At 42.9% G+C, this 23038-nt stretch overlaps 1 protein-coding gene across 1 annotated transcript in view; it reads right to left on the reverse strand.

The window, feature by feature from the left end:
- Positions 1-23038, reverse strand: part of AK5 (adenylate kinase 5) — a 2252667-nt gene that overhangs the window by 297905 nt on the left and 1931724 nt on the right. The window contains exon 12 of the mRNA XM_069232252.1: positions 21933-22049. Within this exon, the coding sequence (XP_069088353.1) occupies positions 21933-22049 (117 nt within the window). The remainder of the gene's footprint in view (positions 1-21932; positions 22050-23038) is intronic.

The raw sequence follows: 23038 nt of genomic DNA on the forward strand, positions 1-23038 counted from the left end.
CAGCCCAACTGTCAAACTGACCCAGACAGGGAATCCACAAACAGGCAGAGTCACAGAAATGGTATAAGCAAGAAAATGCTCACTTCCTAAAAGTGGCATTTTCAAACACACAATTTTGAAATCCACTTTACTAAAAGATGTATTTTTAAATTGTGAGCTCAGAGACCCCAAACTCCACATGTCCATCCGCTCCCAAAGGGAATCTACACTTTAATCAGATTTAAAGGTAGCCCCCATGTTAACCTATGAGAGGGACAATTTCACTGTCAGGACATATAAAAACATTACGACATGTCCTACCTTAACCATACACTGCACCCTGCCTTGGGGCTACCTAGGGCCTACCTTAGGGATGTCTGACATGTAAGAAGAGGGAAGGTTTAGGCCTGGCAAGTGGGCACATTTGCCAAGTCGAATTTACAGTTAAAACTGCACACACAGACACTGCAATGGCAGGTCTGAGACATGATTACAGAGCTACTTATGTGGGCGGCACAACCAGTGCTGCAGGCCCACTAGTAGCATTTGATTTACAGGCCCTGGCACCTCTAGTGCACTTTACTAGGGACTTACTAGTAAATCAAATATGTCAATCATGGATAACCCAATCAACAATATAATTTACACAGAGAGCATATGCACTTTAGCACTGGTTATCAGTGGTAAAGTGCTCAGAGTTCAAAAGCCAACAGCAACAGGTCAGAAACAATAGGAGGCAGGAAGCAAAAAAGTCCAACACATCACATCACACACACTGGCTGAGCAGCAGGGAATTACATAACCATTGAAGAGGACACATAACAACATCAGGTTATAATACATCTTCTGCCCAAATAAAAATACAACAGGACAAAAGATGGAAGTCCTGTAAATATTCAAACACATAAATAATCAAGCAAGAAAATACAATTACACACTCAGATTAACATGACAAGTGAATGCATGACATGGTAAGGGACAAACACTCTTTACTGAACTTGCTGATCCTCAACCCATAAGGAAAGACTAATACGACATCATAGTGTAAACCATAACACCCACTTTACATTGCTAACACATGTAGGATCAATGCACCAATAGGGTGCAACACACAAGCCCCTTTCCACTTATGGGTAATTAGCCACTTCACTCTTTAGTCCACACTCATCCCAAACCAATGGGTCTCTTTCAAGCCTCACACATTCCCACACACAGAGCATCTCTGCAATGGGTGTCTTCCAACCCTCAGACATTCCCACAAAGGGAATCTTAACATGGATGTCTTTCAAACCTCCCACACACAGGGAATCTTAGCATGGGTGTCTTTCAAGCCTCTCACAATGCCACACACAGGGCATCTCCACAATGGGTATCTTCCAACCCTTAGACACACCCTCACCAAGGAAATCTACGCAATAGGTATCGCCCAACCCTCACACGCACAATGGGTATATTTCAACCCTCAACATTCCTTGATCAAGGGGAACAAAGGGAATCGTATAATCTTTTTGTTTTTTCAGTTTAAAAGTTCTTAATCTCCAAGCTACCTTTTCTTTGTATTCCTCCTCTAAAGTTGGTTCATTTTCCAGTTGTCACCAGTGTTGTAAATGAAAATACCTTTCTTGTAGGCAGGTAGCCAGTCATGTAGATTTATTAGGATAAAGGGCCTCATTATGATTTCAGCAGATGGAAAACCTGTCAGCAGAAATCCAGACAGGAAAGTTGCATCCATTGTAGCTGTCTCCCCGGCGGGCCCATTACGAGTTTCCCGCTGGGTCAGCAGACAGAAACCTCAGCTTCCACCCACTGGCCCAGTGGGAAATGGTCTACAGCATTGTCTCTAGCTCGTAATAGAGCCAGCGGCAATGCTGTAGTGTGCAGGGTGCACAAGCACCCTCGGAATGGTCACTGTCTGCAAAGAAAATAGTGAACATTGCGATCGTGCTGGCCAGAGGGGCCCCTGCACTGTCCATGCCAAGTGCATTGGCAGTGCATGGACACCCCTGGGGCAACTGGCACCCTTTCTCTGCCAGCCTTTTCATGGCAGAGTTACCACCATAAAATCGCTAGCAGAGAACGATGACGTAATCCCCAGGGCATTGCTGCTTGCAGCGCAGCACTGGCGGATTAGGACTGCCACGACCGCCAGACAGCCGTGACGACTAATCCTGGCAGTGCTGGCGGTCCAACTGCGGTGCAACTGCCACAGTCAAAATATGATGCTTAGACTGCCGCATTGGCGGAAGTCCGACCGCCACCACGAACCTGGCAGTCATGAGACCGCCAGGCTCGTAATGAGGTCCAAGTCTCTTAGGTTACAAGTTACAAGTACATAGGTAAATGGGCAAATGCCCCACAGGAGCAGCATCCTACTGCTCAGTCCACTTTCACCAACTGACACTCTCTCCACTCAAGCTCTCATCATCTTTCTATTACATTACACACACTGGCTGAGCAGCAGGGAATTTTGTAACCATGAAGACAATGCATCACAACAACATCAGAGAAGGGCTCAAATCCAGCTATCATGCAATGTATTGAGTTTTGTGTACAAGCTTGTAACACTGAATTGTCTGCAAAAGCAATATTGAGATATATTCACCTTCTATCTTGAGGACATTGAGGTAGAGGTCAATGAGGAACTTACATATAGAATTTATACAGATGTTAAATAACACCAGAGCAAGAACACACCCCAGTCTTACTCCAGTGTGTGTATCAAATTAGTCCGTACATTCCCTCTTGCTACCATATTTTATCCTTGCCTTATTACCTTTGCGCAGGCCCACCAGAGTTCTCAGATATTTATTAGGTAAACCCTGTTTTTCGAATATGCTTCACTGGATCTGCCTTTCAACACAGTCAAAAGCAGTCTTTAGACCAATGAAGACCATATATAATGTAGAATTCTACAAGACCGCATACTTTAGGCATAACAGGCAAAGACTCATCACTAGATCTAGTGTGCTTTGCCCTTTAATGAAGCCTACCTAGAGGTGTGATCTAATGTGATTATGGTACGTCTAGGCCTCCAAGCGCTGCAATAGCAGTTTCCCAAATATTTTACTCACACCATCAGGAGAGTAATTGGGTGATAATTGGCTGGATCGTCCCACCTCTCTTTTTTGTGAACTGGGATGAAGATAGAAGTCTGGTATGAGTCAGGAACCTTTCCTTGGGTCCATTATGCATTGAGACACAATTGTTAAGGCTTTTGACCACAAGTCCTGGTTGTTCTTGAATATTTCACTGGGAATTCTATCAGGACCTGCAGCTTTAGAATGTTTTTGGGCCTTGTGGTCTGTCCTGGAAGCCATCCACATCAACCACTGAAAGAGCGAGCAGATAATTTACCAGAATGTTTTTGATACAGGGAGGAAAAATGCTTTTATTTCTTTGCAAATTGTTGTCCATACCCTTTGTGCTACTTTTTTAAATGTCCCTATTTTTGTTCCTCATTGATCACTTCCTGGACTGTTTGTTAATTCCTAAAGGCGGTGATGACTTTATTTTACATGAATTGTTTGTAGGCCTTTCTGGCTTCATGCAAGGATGCTTCAGCATCCTGACTTAGATGTTGATATTTTAGCACAGAAGATTTATCGCTTTTTAGTTTAATACATTCCTCATCATACCAGTCCATGTATGAAAACTAATATATATTTTTACAGCTCCCCTTGTGTTCTCTCAATACTCAGCATGTAACTTCAAAGAGATTCTTAAAGGTGTTTAGCAGTGTAGCTTAGTTTCATGATTTACATTTGTCATAGTTGTCTAGAGAGTCTTCTGTCTAGAAATCAAGGAAAAATCTATTGATTCACATTGGCAGTAGTTGTATGGATATTCTTGCTATTGATATTCAGAAGCATCTTGTAACACTATGAACTATGGTTTGTATGCTGAATAGTTTGAGCACCCTTTGTTAGAAGAAACAGGAGTTCTAGTGGCTCATGACCACTCTCCAATCTCTTTACTACTTTCATATCAATAATGGAGTGCCTGCCTTCCACATTTATGATCAGGTAACCAATAATGCTTTCACGTGTTCCTGTTCTAAGTATAGGTTTACGTAGAATGTCTATTTAATGGTCTTAGTGCTAGACCTGCTAAAGGGTTACAAAGACACCTCCCTTTTAGCATTGGTTTATGGATTCTGTGGGGTGGTGGCAAAAGCCCCCATACATTATCTTCCTTCAGCCATGTCTGTTATAACAGTAGCAGATGTAATGTTTTGTTTAGGTCTCTACATTTCAAGATAATTTTGCCAGATATAGCAATTGGATTGAAAGTTTCCCTATGATAGAAGCCACTGTCAGTTTCCTCTTGCAAATTGTTACAGACAGATTTAAAAACATTGAGAAACAGGATAAATTCCTTCCTGCCACTAAACTCCCCACACTCCCACAGGGACAGGTAAGCATTAAGGAAATTGAGCACCCATTTCTGTTTCTTCAACTTCAAGTCCCGAATATTATTGCATATTCTTGTGTGTGTTATTTCTACTTTGTTGGTAAAGCTAGTGTCCACACAGATTATAAGGCCGCCTTTTGGTCTGCTTTGGGTTGGACACAATAAAAGAAATTGAGCCATCCAAATCAATATTGTCTCCTAAAAAAGCAGATGTCTTGTTACATTATGTATGCAGTCCAACTTTTCAACCAGTTTTTTCTCCAGGCCCGCTATATTTCAGCTTATTAACCTTAGTAAGTCTGAAGCAAAGAGGGAGGTTGAAATTGTATCCTACAGTTGTCTGCTACAAGCTTTGGCTGACAATCCCATCAAGACCTGGTGCTGTAGAATTAAAATATCATTTGCCAGGTGTTGGCGGACCATGTTTTGTGGTAGAAATAAATTCCCAATTTTTGCAACAACAATGACCCTAAGGTGTACCAGATCTTCTTTGGCTGGGAGAGGCATGGCTGACCCACACACTGTTTTCATGGTTAAAAAATACATAGACCACTTTTTAGAATTTATATGGTTGCTCCAAGAGGAAGATGGTAGAGTATGGTTCTGCGCTACTCATTTCTACTGTTCTCCTCAAGATGCCAGTTCCTTGAAGAAACTGAGACTTAGTAGTGCTATATTCTTGCTTCACCATACGGTATTTGTTTTCTCTCTTTCCTGGGGATCCGTTGTTCAAACAAAGCTCACACTACAAAATCGTTTGTTGAAATGTGGTACAAACCCAGAAGAGAATTTACCAATTTGAGAATGTTACCCCTATTTAGTGGATCATGGTTCCCCCTAGGTCAATATACTGGTGTAAAGTAAAGTGCAGTCTCCTTATTGAGATCTTCTTGGATTGTTAGGGGTAAGATGTCTGCTTTGAGCTTCTTACTATCATAACTTCAGATATGGATGTGGGATGCAAATGCAATTTAGAAATAAGATTTTTTCCACGCTCAATATGGATTTCTGACAATAGTTGGGATCAAAATGCCTGGGGGAATCTTGGTTAGCAATCGGGCACATCCTCCATCCTACCTTGAACTACCTGCTATTGTCCCATTCTCGCAGGTTTTTGCCTGGAAACTTTCAACCCTGTTCACTCTAGTGTTGATGGTATATGTACCTAGACCCAACTCTGTTTGATCTCTGTTTCTTTCTTTTCCAAGTACTCAGAACTGGTCCCTACACTATAAAATGGATTGGTACTAGTAGTCTGATGAAGTTGTGCCAGTGGTGGTTCTAGGGCATCTTGCAAGATCATCATTTTTTCCCCGAAGGTGGCCTGTTCTTAAACCCTAAATTGTGCAGTCTTGTTTAATTGCAGATGTCAGAAGCCTGTTGGCACTATACTGATGTACGTATGGATTGTAGACTGTTTATCGCACAGAATACATGGTTTGAGGTTGATGAAAGGGGGATGTGATTTGAGTTGTGAGGGGTATGTTAAATCTAAACTTGCAAATTTGGTCTTGTCTATTGCTATATCCACCTGGATCTTTCCCATTAGTTGCCCTAGGATCTGCTAATTGTTGCATCGCACTACTCAAGTTATCTTTGTCTAATTCTGACTCTATATGCTGTTCTTTTGAGATATCCAAGATATTTTCTTTTATTTTTAATTGAGTTTTTTGAAGAATTCTATTTCGACTGGCATAAGTCTATATTTGTTTTGTGTCTGAGCTTTTGGCTTGCCTGGTGTTATTACATGGACCACCTCAAGTGTTTTTAGGCCAGCCACAGGGGTGCACTTATATGCTGGATCCCCGGTCTTGTGGTTAGAATCACTTAGTTCAGGATATAGACCATTTCCATCACTCAATTTTCCTTTTAATATATTTGCCTTACAGTCCACAAGAATTGCATTTATTACTTTTGGTACCTCTTTGAGTTTATTTGAAATGGAGAAGCAAGGTCAGGGATCCTTCTGTGACACAGACTGATTGATTTTTCTTTCACCACCTCTTTCACAGCAGATATTCTGAGGTCAATGTTAGCTACAGATATTGAGGTTTCGAGGAGAACCTCAGTTTGGTAATCTAGTTTCTGTAACTGTTATGCCAAGGCTACAGCTATTATATCTAGTGTTCTACACACTACTTTCATGAATCCCAAGATGAGTGGTGTTTAAAAATTCTTTGAACTGTCTATTTTTGTCTTCTACATCCTTATATTTAAGAGTCAGTTTTAGCCCAGAAAGTTTCATAACAGGGCTATCCATTTATGGCACATATAATATTGAGGCATCAGTAATACTATGTGACTTCATATCTTTAAAGTCATCTTCCTCAAGCTGAAATGAATCAAAGAACAACCTTGGTATAGAGCTATTTTGATTTTGGGCATTTAATGGTCATAATACAGTGGTGCTAACACACATTCACACTCTCCCCTAAATAATGTCTCCTGACTACTTATCAGGATACATCCACTCCTATTTGGTTAGTCCAGTAAAATTCCTGGTTTAGGATGGATTTCAACAAATGTGGTATTAACAATTGTCTTAAGGTGTGTGGTCACATTATTGACACAAAAGGATGATGGACAAAGTGCTGAACAATGCAAACACTCACCCCCAGTCACAGATCTGGGTTTAATCCAGCGTTCTTTTGCTCACCACGCCACCCCAGTTTGGACCTAGCCATATGCAAATCAGTCTTGACCCTGTTCCTCAAGGGAACAGTCCAGCCCGAACTGCCAAGCCAGGTCCTCCCTGGACCGGAAACAAGCATCCTGGGACCTGTTTCAGAGTTTCACCCTTCATCAGCAAGACTAGCTTGAATCCAGCGGCACAGTGAGCAAGGGACCCACGTCTGGGCATACCCTTCCCACTTAGGGCAACTTTAGCAACTCAAAGGCATGATGGACGGAGTGCTGAACAATATAAACACTCACCCACAGTCACAGATCTGAGTTTAATCCATCATTCTTTTGCTCAGCATGCCACCCCAGTTTGGACCTAGCAATATGCAAATCAGTCTTGACCCTGTTCCTCAAGGGAACAGTCCAGCCCGAACTGCCAAGCCAGGTCCTCCCTGGACCGGAAACAAGCATCCTGGGACCTGTTTCAGAGTTTCACCCTTCATCAGCCAGGCTAGCTTGAATCCAGTGGCACAGTAAGCAAGGGACCCACGTCTGGGCATACCCTTCCTACTTAGGGCAACTTTAGCAACACAAAAGCATGATGGACAGAGTGCTGAACAATATAAACACTCACCCACAGTCACAGATCTGGGTTTAATCCATTGTTCTTTTGCTCACCATGCCACCCCAGTTTGGACCTAGCCATATGCAAATCAGTCTTGACCCTGTTCCTCAAGAAAACAGTCCAGCCCGAACCACCAAGCCGGGTCCTGCCTGGACTGGAAATAACCATCCTGTGACCGTTTTCAGGATTTCACCCTTCATCAGTCAGGCTAGCTTGAATCCAGTGGCACAGTGAGCAAGGGACCCACGTCTGGGCATACCTTCCCACTTAGGGCAACTTTAGCAACACAAAAGGATGATGGAGGGAGTGCTGAACAATGCAAACACTCACCCCCAGTCACAGATCTGGGTTTAATCCAGCGTTCTTTTGCTCACCATGCCACCCCAGTTTGGACCTAGCCATATGCATATCAGTCTTGACCCTGTTCCTCAAGGGAACAGTCCAGCCCGAACTGCCAAGCCAGGTCCTCCCTGGACCGGAAACAAGCACCCTGGGACCGGTTTCAGGTTTTTGTGGACATGCCCAGAGGCAGAGAGACTAGGGACTTTTCAGAGGGACTTGCAGCAGACAATGGTTTCCCCACTGTGGAAGGCTCAATGTTTGGTAAACAGGGTTTGTTAGCTATGGGCATCTCGAAATATGAAGCATAGGGAAAAGATTTATCCAACCGCCCATCAGTTTGGTCCTGCTCCTTTACAACTGTGACTCACTTATTTACTTTGTGATAGTTTGTAATCATGTTAGTCAGGGATTATTTTTTCGACATTGATTAAATTGGGCGTAAAGCTTGATTGCCCTTCTTCCTCCCTCTAAGTAGCAGATGTTCCTCTGCATGTGAATCATCTATACATGTGTTACCTAGGCTACTGCTTTCTACAAAGGCAGACATAGGATGTGCTGGATCAAAGTGCACGCTATCCAGACTGCAGGATCTTTAGATGCTACAGGAGTGTTATCACTTGGATAGGCCATTGAGAATTTACCACCTTCCCTCCCCACTTAACATGGTACACCGGTGGTTTGTGTTGTTAGATTCTCACAACCAATTCTATCAGCCCAGGTCTTTGCTCTAGTTTCTCACATGATCATTTATGATGTTTGGAGCTCACTTCTGTAGCCAAGACTTGGCCTAAATCCTTCGCTAGGGCACCCATCTTTACCTATTTGGGAAGAGTCTCCTTTACAATGCTAAGCAGCGGGAATGATGATAAGGGGTAATTCCCTCGACTTGGATTGATCAAGGAATGGCCAATTCACTTACAAAATAATGGTGTTTGCAAGCCCCTAAACCTTGTGGCAGTCCTTTGCGCTAAGCCTCTATTCTTTGCAACCACTCACAACAAGTACACAATATTCTTCTGTAGGGCCTGCAGCTTCCAAGTGCCATGCTGACAAGTACTATGTTTCCATCAAAACACCATGCAGGCGAACTTGTTTGACCCCCAAGCCCCTTGGGTCCTATCTTCATTTCTTGCTCACCTCTCCACTCCTACGACCTGAAGGCCAAAGGAGGAGAGAAGGTGTGAGGGCATAAGCAGACACCGGACCCGAAGCAAAGCTGGCACAAAGAGGTAGAGCAGACACAGGGGGAAAGGAGAGATGGGGGCCATGCAAATATTAGTTTTGATTCAAATGTGTTTTGAAGCTTCTAAACAGTGGCGCAGCAAGTTGCTATTTACCCAAATGAAGGCAAGACAATGGACCCCCATTCCTTCGTTTGATAGTAAAAAAAAAAGAAAGATTTAATTAGCGAGAAGTGGCCCCCTGACATCTTTGGACCACAGTGTCACTGCACCCGCTGCAGTACTGATCTGATTTTGATGCTATAATGTACACATGTTATTTTAGTCCTTAACAGCTTGAAGCCGGGAATGAGGTATGGTACACTAGGTCAGACTCTTTTTGCCTAGAGCAGAGCTTCAAATCACACGAGAAAACCAGATGAGAACATTTCTGTAAAAGATTAAATGCAGACACTCTACTCTCCTAATGTAAACTCACCTTACCTAGAGGAATACAATTCTATTTGAGGAACAGTTTTGAAGGACGGTACTTTCTAATAGAGGTGTTTCAACATGTTATTCTCGGGACATGTCCTGGTTGGCTTTATAACCTCGTTAAGAAACACAATGTACTGTTGAGAAGTAACACTAGAAAAACAAACAGTGGGTGTGAGAAGTAGCAAACCTGTTTTTCTAAACTTTCTGGATTACTTTGCAACACAATAAATGTTGCACCATGTTTTTGCTTTGCCACTTTTGTGTGAAAATCATGTCTTTTGTGTGAGTTCTTATTTAACTCAAACAATATTGTTCAGGCATAATTTGAGGAAAACAGTTCTTCTACTGTGTCTTGCTAATGAGCGTAGTAAACCTCGCATGGCAAAAAGTAAATATGGAGAGAGGAATTCGCATAAATTTTCAAGCCTGGCCGAGTTTGATTAGAAATAAAAATGATCTTGCTATAAAGTTATAAATACGCCACCAGGATTCCTGGTTGACATGGAGCTCTTTACTGCAAAACCCTAATGGAATATCCGGATCCACTGGATGATAAGTGCACCCATTTGGAGGGAGGGTTAGCAGATGGGGGTACCACACATTACAAGCTCTGATATTAAGAATTACACATTTATTTCAGCAATTTTAGTAATTTTATGGGTTAACCAGTGCATAAAGGATACCTGGCAACTGAGTGTAAACGGGCGAATATCTTTTTACATTGCTCGTGCACAGAAAGCGGTGTATGAGTGCTATCTAGCGGATTTCAAAGTTGCTTAACTTCCATCTGCCCACTTCGACAAACACAAATGCATTTGAAAAAACCCTCTAAGGTAGGGAGGTTCTTTTCAGGAGGCATATCCTACCTTTAGTGGGAGAACTTTCCTGCAAGAAAAGGTTCTTGCAGGAACATTATTCTACTAAACTTCACCTACTTGAAATCTTGTGCAAAATATAAAACATTTACAACTTCTTGAAGTTGGGAAGTTGCGCTTAGCACAAATCCACAGGCAAAATCTTAATTATGTAAAAAACTAGGCCAGAAAATAGACAAGCCTGAAAATAATATTTGAATATTGCTGTAAGAAATCGGGTTATTGGTTGAGAGGGGTGGAAGCCCTGCTCAAACATCCACAGTCTTGTCAAGATGAGTCACAAAAAGTAACTACATTAAAATGTGCTTAACCCTCTGGAAGCTTGGCACAAAAGCAGTCAGTCTTAACTTAGGGCAGTGTGTAAAGTATTCCTGCAGCACACCAACAGAAGTAAAGTGAAAATACCAACCAAAAAAAATGTCAAACCAATTTAGGAATAGAGAGTACATTTAAAAATATAAAGTTATACCAGAAAAACAAAAAATCCTACCAGCAGAACCACAGATATTGAATATTAAAGTATTTAGTGAAAATAGTGCAGAGAACAAAAAAGCACCACTTGGGGTATCTGGTTGTGTTAGATTGGGGGAAAGTCACAAGTTTAGGCCGACTGTGATGCAGCGTGGGCAGGATACAAGACCACGGTAGTCCTGCTGGAAAGTTACCTTCTTAATTCCAGCAAGAAGAGTTCAATTTGCATTGGATGAGGTCGCAAGGAGGAAACTTTCAGCACAAAGAGCAGGGTGATCATCGTTGATGGTCGTTACTATACTGTGAAGAGCCCATTGTTGCTGGAGCTTTGCTTTGGTTGATCCTCTTGAGCGGTCTCTCTTGGCACAAACAGCAGGACTCAGCAGAGCTGCGGGTTGGTGGCCATTGCTGTTGCAGGGTCTTGGCACAAATGGGCCTGATCGTGAGGTTCCCAATCTTGAGGATTGTCACCTTTTTCTTAAGGAGAAGCTCTCGCTGATGCCAGCCAAGGTTCAAGGACCTGGGAGGCACATCCTGAGGAACAGGACTAATGACAGCAGAGGCCAGCAACAGGGCTCAGGCAGGTCCAGTTGGTGCTGACCAGCTGAGCAGTCTCAGGGTGGCCTCTGGACGTTTGTGGTGTCTGTTGGACTTTTTCCCTTATGGGATGACTGGGGTCATCCCCAGTCTTTTTGCCTTCTGCCTCCTATTTTTTCTGACCTGTGTTTGTTGGCTTTAGAACTCTGAGCACTTTACTACTGCTATCCAGGGCTAAAGTGCATATGCTCTATGTGTAAATTGTATGGTTGATTGGTTTATCCATGATTGGCATATTTGATTTACTAGTAAGTCCCTCGTTCAGTGCACTAGAGGTGCCCAGGACCTGTAAATCAAATGCTACTAGTGGGCCGGCAGCACTGGTTGTGCCACCCACATTAGTAGCCCTATAAACATGGCGCAGACCTGCCACTGCAGTGTCTGTGTGTGCAGTTTTAAACTGCTAATTCGACTTGGCAAGTGTAACCACTTGCCAGGCCTAAACCTTCCCTTTTCTTACATGTAAGACACCCCTATGGTAGTCCCTAGGAAGCCTCATGGGCAGGGTGCAGTGTATGTTTAAGGTAGGACATATACTAATGCTTTTTACATGTCCTAACAGTGAAATACTGCTAAATTCGTTTTTCTCTGTTGCAAGGCCTATCCCTCTCATAGGTTAACATGGGGTCTTCCTTTAAATATGATGAAAGTGTAGATTCCCTTTGGGAGCGGATAGACATGTGGAGTTTGGGGTCTCTGAGCTCACAATTTAAAAATACATCTTTTAGTAAAGTTGATTTTAAGATTGGGTGTTTGAAAATGCCACTTTTAGAAAGAGAACATTTTCATGTTTAAACCATTCTGTGACTCTGCCTGTTTGTGGATTTGCTTGTCTGGGTCAGTTTGACATTTGGGCTGTTTTCACCTCTCTTCAGACAGTGATACAAAGAGAGCTGGGGTTTAGCCTGCATATCCTGATGAGCCATCTGTGCTAGGAGGGAGGGGAGAAGTGGTCACTCACACCTGAAAGGGCTGTGCCTGCCCTCATACAATGCCATCTCCAACCCCCTGGTGTGTGCCTGGGGCCTGGCCTGGGCAAGGCAGGATTTCACAAACAAGATAGACTTTCCTTTGAAGTAAGCCTACTTCAAAGGCCAAAATAGGTATAAGAAGGGCACCCAAAACCACAGACTTTAGATCACTTATGGAAATCAAGAGGAACCTCTGCCTAGAGAAGAGCTGAAGAGCTGACGAGAAGCGTTGCCCTGCCTGTGACTGTTCTTTGTGGAGCTATTCTGCAGCTATTGCTTCTGCCCGGTGAAAGGGAACAAAGACTGGACTTTGTTGTGCATTCCTGCCTGTGAAGAAATCTCCAAGGGCTTGTCCTGAGCTTGCCTCCTGTTCTGAAGTCTCAGGGCCCTCAAAGTCTTCCCCTGCCAGCACCTGGACTCTCTGCTGAGACTCCTGCCCTGCCAAGTGGTGCCCTTTCCAATTCCTGGGGCCTTGACCTGTGAAGCTGGCAGACCAAGATTGAAATCCACGCACTGACCGCCGTGCAGGGAAATTTCTGATGCAAGCTCCAAGATGCGGCTGGAGAAACGAAGCGCTGCCGGCTTCGTGTCTGAAATCGATGCTCTGCCTGCAGTGCGGATGGAAGATCGACGCACGCGGCTGGAGTAACGATGTGCCACATCGCTAACGGAGGCTGGTAACATCGCAACCCACACATTGCGATTTTGCTAACACCGTGCAGCAGGGTTTTCGACGCAAAGCTTGCTGGGTGTGGAAAAACAACACAACGCATGCCCGGATCGATGCTTCGCTCTCCTGTGGAGAGGAAAAACATAGCATGCCGACCCGATCAGGGAAGGAGAAACGATGCATGGTCTCACTTGCAGGTGAGAAATTAACGCACTGCTAACCTTTTTCGATGCGCACTCGCCCTTGCATGTTATTTTGACACTACCCAGGTACTTTTCAACGCTAACAGTGTTTTACCTATTTACAAAAGGATGTAAGACTCTTTTGCTTTTCAAATTAATAACGTGACTTGTGTATGTTGGATTTTTTTTCATTCTGGTCTTGTTTTGTTTAGATAAATATTTTCTATTTTTCTAAACCTGTGTTGTGTCATTTTGTAGTATTTTCACCGAGTTACTGTGTGTGTTGGTACAAATACTTTACACATAGACTCTGAAGTTAAGCCTGTCTGCTCGTGCCAAGCTACCAAGGGGGTGAGCGGGGGTTAGCTGAGGGTGATTCTCCTTTACTCTGACTAGAGTGAGGGTCCTTGCTTAGACAGGGGGTAACCTGACTGCCAACCAAAGACCCCATTTCTAACAGTGTCCATGTAGTTCACACAGGAGGTCAGCCAAATGACCATTAAAGTCACTCTGCGTAGCCTCGGATCACAGCAAGCAGGTACAGACTTCCTTTTCCAGACAGCAAGGAAATCCTTCAAGCAGCAGGGCAGTACTTCTTCCGAACCTTCCTTACGTCCATGTCCAGGTGTATTTTGATGAGTGGTTCTGCAGGTCCTTCTTTTACAGTTAGTGCCAGCCTTTGAGAGGCGAATTCCCTAACCTATCCCCAACACTGGTTCTGGTCAGTTCTTACCCTTCTCCTGGGATTAGCAACAAATTGTCTAGGATGACAAAAGGCAGGGCAGGGTTGGAGTCAGGTTCCTTGTTGCTATGGTCCTTTGAATGTCACAGCAGGGTACAGTTCCTCCACAGCCATTCTGCAAGGAGGGTCCTCTCCCAGCTTCACACAGATCCAATTTTAACTGCCTGGGCTCAATACACATTCTTGAAAGGGGAGCCACCAACAGGCCAAGGCAGCTGGAAACTCCTATAAAGTCTTCAGAAACATGGGACAGGAAAATACCAACTGTCTAAAAGTGGCATTTTTCAAACTAATAATATATAATTCAATCTTTAACTTTAAAAATAATTCTAAATTACAATTTGTTTGAGTGTATCTTCTCCCAATCTGAAGTTAGCACGTATTAAGTGTATAAGGTAACTCAGTGTTAGCCTATGGGAGAGATAGGCTTTACAAAAGTTAAAAAACGACTTTAGGAGTTTTTCACTGTCAAGACATGTAAAACCTAAACACTCAAGTCCTACTCTTTAAGTAACACGCACCCTGCCTTATGAGCCTTTAGGGCGTAACTTAAAGATGACTTACAAGTATTAAAAAGGAAGATGTAAGCCTGGCACAAGATTTATTTTGCTAGGTTTTATTGCCAGTCTAAAACTGCACTACAGCCTACTGTGGCATGTCTGAAACACGTTAAAAAGGCTACTTCAGTGGGTGGCTCAATGAGGGTTGCTGACTAGTAGTAGCCTTTTATTTACAGACCCTGGGTACATGTAGCACTATTTACTAGGGACTTATGAGTGAACTAAGTGTGCCAATTAGGTGTAGTCCAATTTTACCATGTTTGAAGGCAAGTGCACAAGTAGTTCAACTCTGGTCAGCAGATGTAAAGTGCACAGAGTCCTGGTGACAACAAAAATGAGTTCATCAAGAACAGGGAGTGAAGGCAAAATGTTAGGCGAAATATCAAAGTGGATATCTCGATTACAGGAATTGTATAAACTTTGAATAAGAACATTTCACATGAATGCTAATGTCATATCATCAAGAGTAGTCAAGCAGAATGAGGTATAAATGCAAGTTATGACATAGAAAGTCCATCTGCAGTTTTGAACTTTTTAATATTTTACTGTTACCAGTAATTTAATGGTCACTTTAACAAGTTTATTATGACTTTAATTGTAGGCGAGATGAATAGAAATAGGGTTCTTTATTATTTTGTGTCTACTTATTAAGGCTGAACCAAATTATCTCAAACTTGAATCACACAACATTTTTGAGTGATTGGAGGTTCCTTGATCTCTCTAACTTATTTGCAATTTGTGATTCTGATTACTTTTTTCCTTTATTGCAATATAAAACAATCCAGCACCCCAATCTTGAAGGTTTACATACAGACTATACAATAGTTCAAAAGTCTGTGGCAGTGGCATAGTGACAGGTATTGGCTCTGCCTTAAGGGGATTGTTACTTGTTCCAAAGTCATGGTAACATAATGCCATACAAACGACTCACAGAATAGCAATGACAATAAATTGAAAAACAAAAGACATAAGAGAAAAGAAAATACAATAGCAGCAATTGTACATATCGTCATATTTCCTGGTCTACTAAATATTACAACAAAGGGTACAGCTTATAACCCATCTAAGCATTCAAGTAACTCCTTAGGGAACTCCAAAAAACCTGTTGTTAAAAATTAGGTTTCTTGTTGGCAGAGGCATGTACCCTGTCCAAGCAGGAACTACAATCCTAGTCAGGGTAAGCCAGATACACACCATAAATTAACCTCTGCTCACCCTCTGGTACTTTGGCAAAGAGCAGGCAGGCTTGATTTAGGAGGAAATGTGTAAAGTATGTGTGCAATACGTAAAACAGTGAAACCAACACACAAAAAGATACCGAACCTAAAAAAAAAACACACCTAAACAAGACCAAAATTACAAAAACAAGTAAGGGAAAGTCACGATATGACTATTTAAAGATTAAAATGCAATAGAGTGCTCAAAAGCATAAAGCACCAACCTGTGCTATCTGGTCGTGCTAGATTGGGTGAAATCTGAAAAGTCATGCTGACCCCGAAGGAGTGCAGGTCAGATACTGGGACCAACCTTGTCCCTGGTAAAAAAGTACTTCTATGTGCCATCGGCGGCCCTGATGCATGGAACAGAAGAGGCGATGAGTTGATCCCACAGGATGTAGGTGATGCATCGGTTCTGAGTCACACAATCTGAAATGTGTAGTCTGCAGTTTCCTAGCAATGTAGGCAGTGCGTTGTTGTCATCAAGCCGCACAGCCAGCGATGTGCTGTCTTTGTCCTCAGCAGCAGTGACAATACGTCGAGGGGAGACGAGTTGGTTCCAAATGGCACATCGACAGTGATGTGTGGATTTTGCAGTTGTAGGTCTTTATACCAACTTCCAAGGGCCCAGGACCGGATTGGCACCGCTTGGCAGGTCAAGACTTAAAGTGAGCAGAGTCCAGGTGCTGTTGCAGGATGATATCAAGTCTTTGATGACCCTGAGACTTCAGTTCAGAAGGCACGCCAGCAATCCCTTGGAGTCACTTTGGTCCTTGGGATGTAGAGATGCAGGTCTAGTCCTTCACACTCACAATAAAGGAGGGAAGCAGGGCAGGCACAGCAGAGCAGGAGTCCAGCAAGGTCCAGCAGAGCCCAGCAGAGTGACAATCCCTTCAGTAGCACAGCAGTCATTCTTCCTCACAGAATGTCCTCAGGTCCAGAGGTGTACTGATTTGGTGGGGTCAGAAGTCCAGTTTCTATACCCAGTGGTGCCTTGGAAGTGGTGGTGACTTCAAAGAGAGACCTTTGAAGTGCATAGAGTCCCTGCCCTTCCTGCCCTGGCTCCATACTCACTACAGTGGGTTATGCAGCCCTTTGTGTGTGATCAGGACACAGCCCCTTCAGGTGTGCCAGCTCCATCCTCCCATCCTTCTCAGGATGTGCCATCAGGATGTTGATGGTCCATCAGTCACACCTAAGCTCCTTTTGTGTGTGGGTGTTTGGAGGGAATGCACAAAAGCCCAGCTGTCACCCATCCAGACGTGTATTCAGAGACAGGCAGAAGTCACTAGATGATTTAAGGTAAGAAAATGCCAACTTTCCAAAGGTGGCCTTTTCAGAATTACAATTTAAAATCCGACTTTTCCATCAGTTGTGGTTTTTAATTGTTATTACAGAGACCTTAAATTTGGGAGTCCCATCTCTTCTAAATTGGAAAATACACTTGGGCAATCACAATTTTAACCTATGGGAGAGCTAGGCATTGCAATAGTGAAAAACAAGTTATTCACTACCTTAACATGTGAAACATAAAATTACATGTCCAACTTTTTAAATACACTGCACCCTACCCTTGGGGCTGTCCAGGGCCTACCTTAGGGGTGACTTATATGTATTAAAAGGAAAGGTTTGGGCCTGACAAGAGGTTTAACTTGCCAGGTCGACATGGCAGTTTAAAACTGCGCACACAGGCTCCGCAATGGGAGACATGAGTCATGTTTAAAGGGCTACTAAAGTCGGTGGCACAATTAGTGCTGTAGGCCCAGCTGTAGCATGTAATTTACAGGCCCTGGGCACAGTGCACTTTACTAGGGACTTATAAGTAAATTAAATTAGCCAATTGTGGGTAATCCAATGTTATCATATAGTAAGCAGCGTGCACCTGCACTTTAGCACTAGTTAGCAGTGGTAAACGTGCCCAGTGTCCTAAAAGAAGCAAAAAAAGAGGTCAGCAAATGGGAGGTCAGAGGGCAGAAAGTTAAGAGAAACCACACCAAGGATGCCAGGTCTAACACCTGTTGTCAGGCAGATGGGCAGACATAGGCTGTAGCAAAGCATACATTACATTGTTCTTATCCAGGACATGGCAACTCTGTGCTTGGTTAATAACAGAACTATAGCAGTAACATGTTTACTAGTACAGAGACAGCAGCAATATTTCTCAGGAGTGTTGTTAAAGGGGATACTGCAATCTCCCAATACATGACGTTCGATACTGTGGACCCAACAGGGTTTCAGAGGTTCTGAATCCCTGGGCTGTGATAGGGGAGGTGGATGAAGTCTGCCTGTGCATGCCAGAACCTCCTACAAACTTGGTCAGGATATGGATGAAGCTTATGTGTCAGAATAGGTGTGTAATGTGTTTTGTGGAACAAAAGTAAAATGTAGTTTGTGTATGTGAATGACAGATACCAGGGATGTTTGAGCGCATTAGTGTTACCAAATCTTGTCTGTCAGCAAGTCACTCAAATCCCTTTCCAACATTCATATGCTGGCAAGAGCCAACATCATACTCAGTACAACTAGCATAAAAGGTAATCTGGACACCCTGAATCCGGTATGATGGGAAGAATAACATGAGTCAGGGGTGTGGTCTTGCAGGACGCAGCATGAAAGTTCAGGTTCTATGTCTTAAGCATATGTTGCACCCGGAGGCAGAGCAAAGTAACACGACCGTAATATGAGCCACTTTCCCTGTACTTTACAAGCAAAAACACACAACCATCTACATGTAACTTTCCTGTGCTAGTTGGTGTCCGACTAAATGCACAGCTGTGTCTTTCACTGATTTTCGTTCTGCTGGATTGAAGCTGTGATGGAGTGCTGGACTAACCTTTCCAGTGGTTGGAGGTGGGGATCACTGGCACTCATTTTTTAAGACTGGCAGTTATTTGTCATCATCAGACTTTGACCCGAGACAATAGAGAGAAACACACAAAAGAAAGAAGTAGGAAGAAAAGAAAACACAAGAGCAGTGACAAAAGAAGAAAGCAGGAATGGAAAAGAACCTGTAAGAGTAAGTTAAAGTGACAGGGAGTGTATGGAGGTAATTGAAATGACAAGTATCAAGGCTATGCAGCCTTGGTGCTCAGAACCTAGAAATTCTGTAGAGTGGGCTTCTTAGCAAAATTTTGGACCTGGAATTTATTTCTTTACAAATTAAGCACTTGGTGGCAATGAGGGGAACATACATAGCTACAAATCATGGAAGACAAGTAACTGATGACAAGTACATTTAGAGATTTGGTGGGGCTATTTCTTTCGGGAAGTGAGTGAGTGAGAATGTGTGAATAGCTGCCCCACAGGCCCTAAATGTAACAACGTTTTCTCAATTTTAACATTATAAGTGTGCATGCATAAAAATTCCGGTATGCATATTTCTATTGGATAAAATGCCATACATGGCACTTCATGGCACAACATGCCGCACAGGGCAGGGGTTACCTGAAGGCGAAATGTAGTTTATGTTTGCTGTGGGACAGATCTTTTGAATAGTACTGTTTTTTACAGAAGGACATTCAAGAGTTATAATTTGCATTGTTTCAACTTATCATCAGTCTAATTACTTTGTATTTTTTTTTGCTTTCCATTGATTTTTATATCCAGCATAATCAGGAGTGGTTGAACGAACCGCCCTAGACAAGAGACTCTGCTTGCAAACTGTAAGAGAGTATTCATTTATAGCAATTCACTGAATATTTGTTTTTATTCACAAATGTAATTATGTATGAAGAATATATTTACGAGTATTTTCCAAAAGAATGGCATCTGTCGGCATTTTCTCCATTTATAGCAAGGTAGAAAACAATGCTATTTAATCACTTTCATGCGTATGGTTTAATAAGATAGGTTTTTTTTTTACTTTGGAAAAGCAGTCACCTTTGTTCAACCGTGTGCCTTTCAAGCTAAAGTATTTAATTCCTGCAATTTTCACACCAAGTATGGCTGCTAAATGCAAAAGGGGCTCCGGGATACAGCAATTCTAAAAAAAATTGCTTTCAAGTCTGACTTCTTGATAAAGTGAAATAGCAAATTGCTTCCAAGTACTCTGTGTAAATTATCCAAGTACTGGTGCTTTAAAATGTTGATGGAGGACGATACCAGTAAACACACAGCGACCGGTGGCTCATCATGTTCTACTTAAATCAAAGTTCAAATAATTAAAATAATGGTTGCAATCAATACCGATCAATCCACTATTTCATTGGTGATTTTTAGGTCTCACCTGCCAACAATGACAACAGTAACGCATGAGCGCTGTCGCTTGCCAGGGGTATTGTTCACAATAAATGGCATGAAGCCCGCCCACTGCTTACCATTCGATCACACAATTTGCAAGAATAGAGAAGTCTAGATTTGATCCAAAGTCTTTACTTGGATTTAATATCAAGCCTGTCGAACATCAGTATTGGATTATCATTATCATATTTTTTTTTATTTCTGCTAAAACCGTAAAAAAATAGTGAGAGAATAACCAACAAATACAATAAAAATATTTCTGGTTCACTCGAGCGAGAGCACTGCTTGAAATAGGGTTGTAGAAATGCAGGAGGTGTTCCATCAGTGGAGTGTGGGTGTTCCCATGCATCCAATCATGGATTTGGGCTCATTCCCAAGTTTACCATTGGTGCTAGATCTGGGAATGTGTCAAAATGATACACCTCACCAGGTGAGGCCTAACAAGGAAAAATATATTTACTTCTCCTCATTTTTTCCTCTATGTTCTGCAGCACACGTAGAAAAAAGGAAAATGCCTCTGATTGTTTTTGTGCAAAAAGGTATTCCTTCTTGCACAAAGCAATACTGCCTACAATGCAGGCATCCTTGCACCATGACACACGTGTAACTGCACTGGTGCTAGGCAGCACAAAAGTGCAACAGTGCTAGGAAAGGACTCGGATGTGCTGTATAATGTTAAATATGGTGTATTCCTGCCCTTTCATGCAGCACAGCAAGGTGACTTGCTGCGTGAATTTTTTTTAAATATGGGCCACAGTATAGAGTGCACAGTATTCCGGAAGCTGCCAATCAAGAGAGTGCTCCGGTGAGCAGCATTCATAAAGCTCTGGAATATCTCTACTTTTTTCATTGCATCACAGTCTTTGCGACAATCTCTGGGCCACTCACACTTTTCATAAACATTTTTCGGATTCATGCACAATGGTAGCCTTACACTTCTCTGTCAGTTTAGTATTTTTTTGTATTAAAAACCACAAGGTTCTGCAGTCAGGGAGGAGAACCCCACACGTAAAAAGATATAACAGGCCACGAGTGTGTAGCTCTCATAGTCATAAAATTATTATTAGTAAAATGAAACCTGTAGTTTGTGAATACCAAAAAAAAGTAGTAAAGTGTAAGTTTACTTATGTGAATCAGGCCCTTAGTATGCCTTCATAGTGATTCCTGTACACTCTGGGCCTCATTATGACCTTGGTGGTCACAAGACCGCCACGGTCTGACCGCAATATTACGACAGTGGTGAAAGAGCCACAGTCTGACCACCGGCACCACCACTTTTTGGACGCCAGACTGCCGGCGTTTACATGGCAATTTCACGACCATGTAAATGCTGGCGGGTACAGTGTGCTGGAGGCCCCAGGGGGGACCCTGCACTGCCCATGCACTTGGAATGGGCAGTGCGGGGTTCTCCTGGCCAGCCCTGTTGTGCAAATCACTGTTGAATTGCACAATGGGTGCAGGTGCACCCGCTGCACAACAGCATTGCCGTTGGAAGTATTACGAGCCAGAGTCAGCGTTGTTGTGTGTTTCCCGCTGGCCCAACAGGTGGAAACTGTGTTTCCACCTGCTGGCCCAGTGGAAAACTCAAAATAAGGCCAATGGGAAGGAGACCGCACTGGCAATCTCCTGACCTGTAGGAGTTTGATAGATGACCTTTTCTGCCCGCCAAACTCCTAATGAGGGCCTCTGTCTGTTCCAGCCATAACGACTATCACATCTCATGATTATCCTTTGATTAAGACTATCCTGATATGCACGAGTTGTACTCTTACCTTTCTTTCAAACTCTTCTCCCTGCTTCAAATCTCGTGGAAAGCCATCAATAAGGAATCTCTTTGTGCTCCCCGGACTGGCAGCCATCGCTTCTTTCAGCAGTTGCACAACAATTTCCTGCAGCAGACAAAGTAATGTTATTGTTAAATTGGCAGCGATTTCTGACTGAAGTTAATCCAGACCAGACTTTAATAAAGTGCGCTAGTGATGCAAACTTGACCTAACCTTTGACTTATAGAACCATTTTCCGTAGGGAATTGTTTGTTTTCGAGCCATGATTTAACCCCTCTGGTGCAGGCGTCAGCCCCTGGCTGACGCCCACACTACCTCCCTGGTGTGGGTCATGACCAGTGGCTGACACCAGGGAGGGGGTTAAAAAATCCTCCGGTGCGTTGCATGGGAGGGTTTTTTTTTTATTTATCCCCCGATCGGGAGACACCGAAGATCTTCAATGTGTCACTATCTGTTTTCCCCACCAGTGCAGGAAGCGGGCGTAAGTCTCCGGTGGGGAAAACAAGCCCAAATGGACCTCTCCACCGTTCGGGAAGGCCTCATTTGAAACTAGGCCTTCCTTAAACGGTTTCCTGACCCTCGATAGCAGCACAGCTGTGATTGAGGGCCAGGAAACCCCACTAAACACCAGGTAATTCACTTGGGGGTGCCGGCCCCCTCTGGAAATGGGCGCATATTTTTTTTTTAACTTACATCTACCCCCGCGGGGGTGTGGAGTGGGGGGGTGAGGGGCTTGGTGTTGGGCAATCCCGCCCCCCAGGGGTTAAAAAATGAAAAAAAAAGTTTTAAAAAAAATGAAATTGACAGGGGGTCATAGTTGTATGATTCCCCACTATGGCCCCCAGGAAAACCATACAGATATAAAAAAATATATAGATCTATATATTTATATAGATCAATATATATATATATATATATAGATCAATATAGATCAATATATATATATATATATATATATATATATATATATATATATATATATATATATATATATATATAAAAATCAATCACTTTGTGTGGTCTCCCAGGGGGCTACAATCGGCCCACAGGAAAACCACATCCACATATGAAAGTGATTTCTGTACATATATATA

The sequence above is a fragment of the Pleurodeles waltl genome, chromosome 4_2, assembly GCF_031143425.1.
Source record: "Pleurodeles waltl isolate 20211129_DDA chromosome 4_2, aPleWal1.hap1.20221129, whole genome shotgun sequence".
Lineage (NCBI taxonomy): Eukaryota > Metazoa > Chordata > Amphibia > Caudata > Salamandridae > Pleurodeles > Pleurodeles waltl.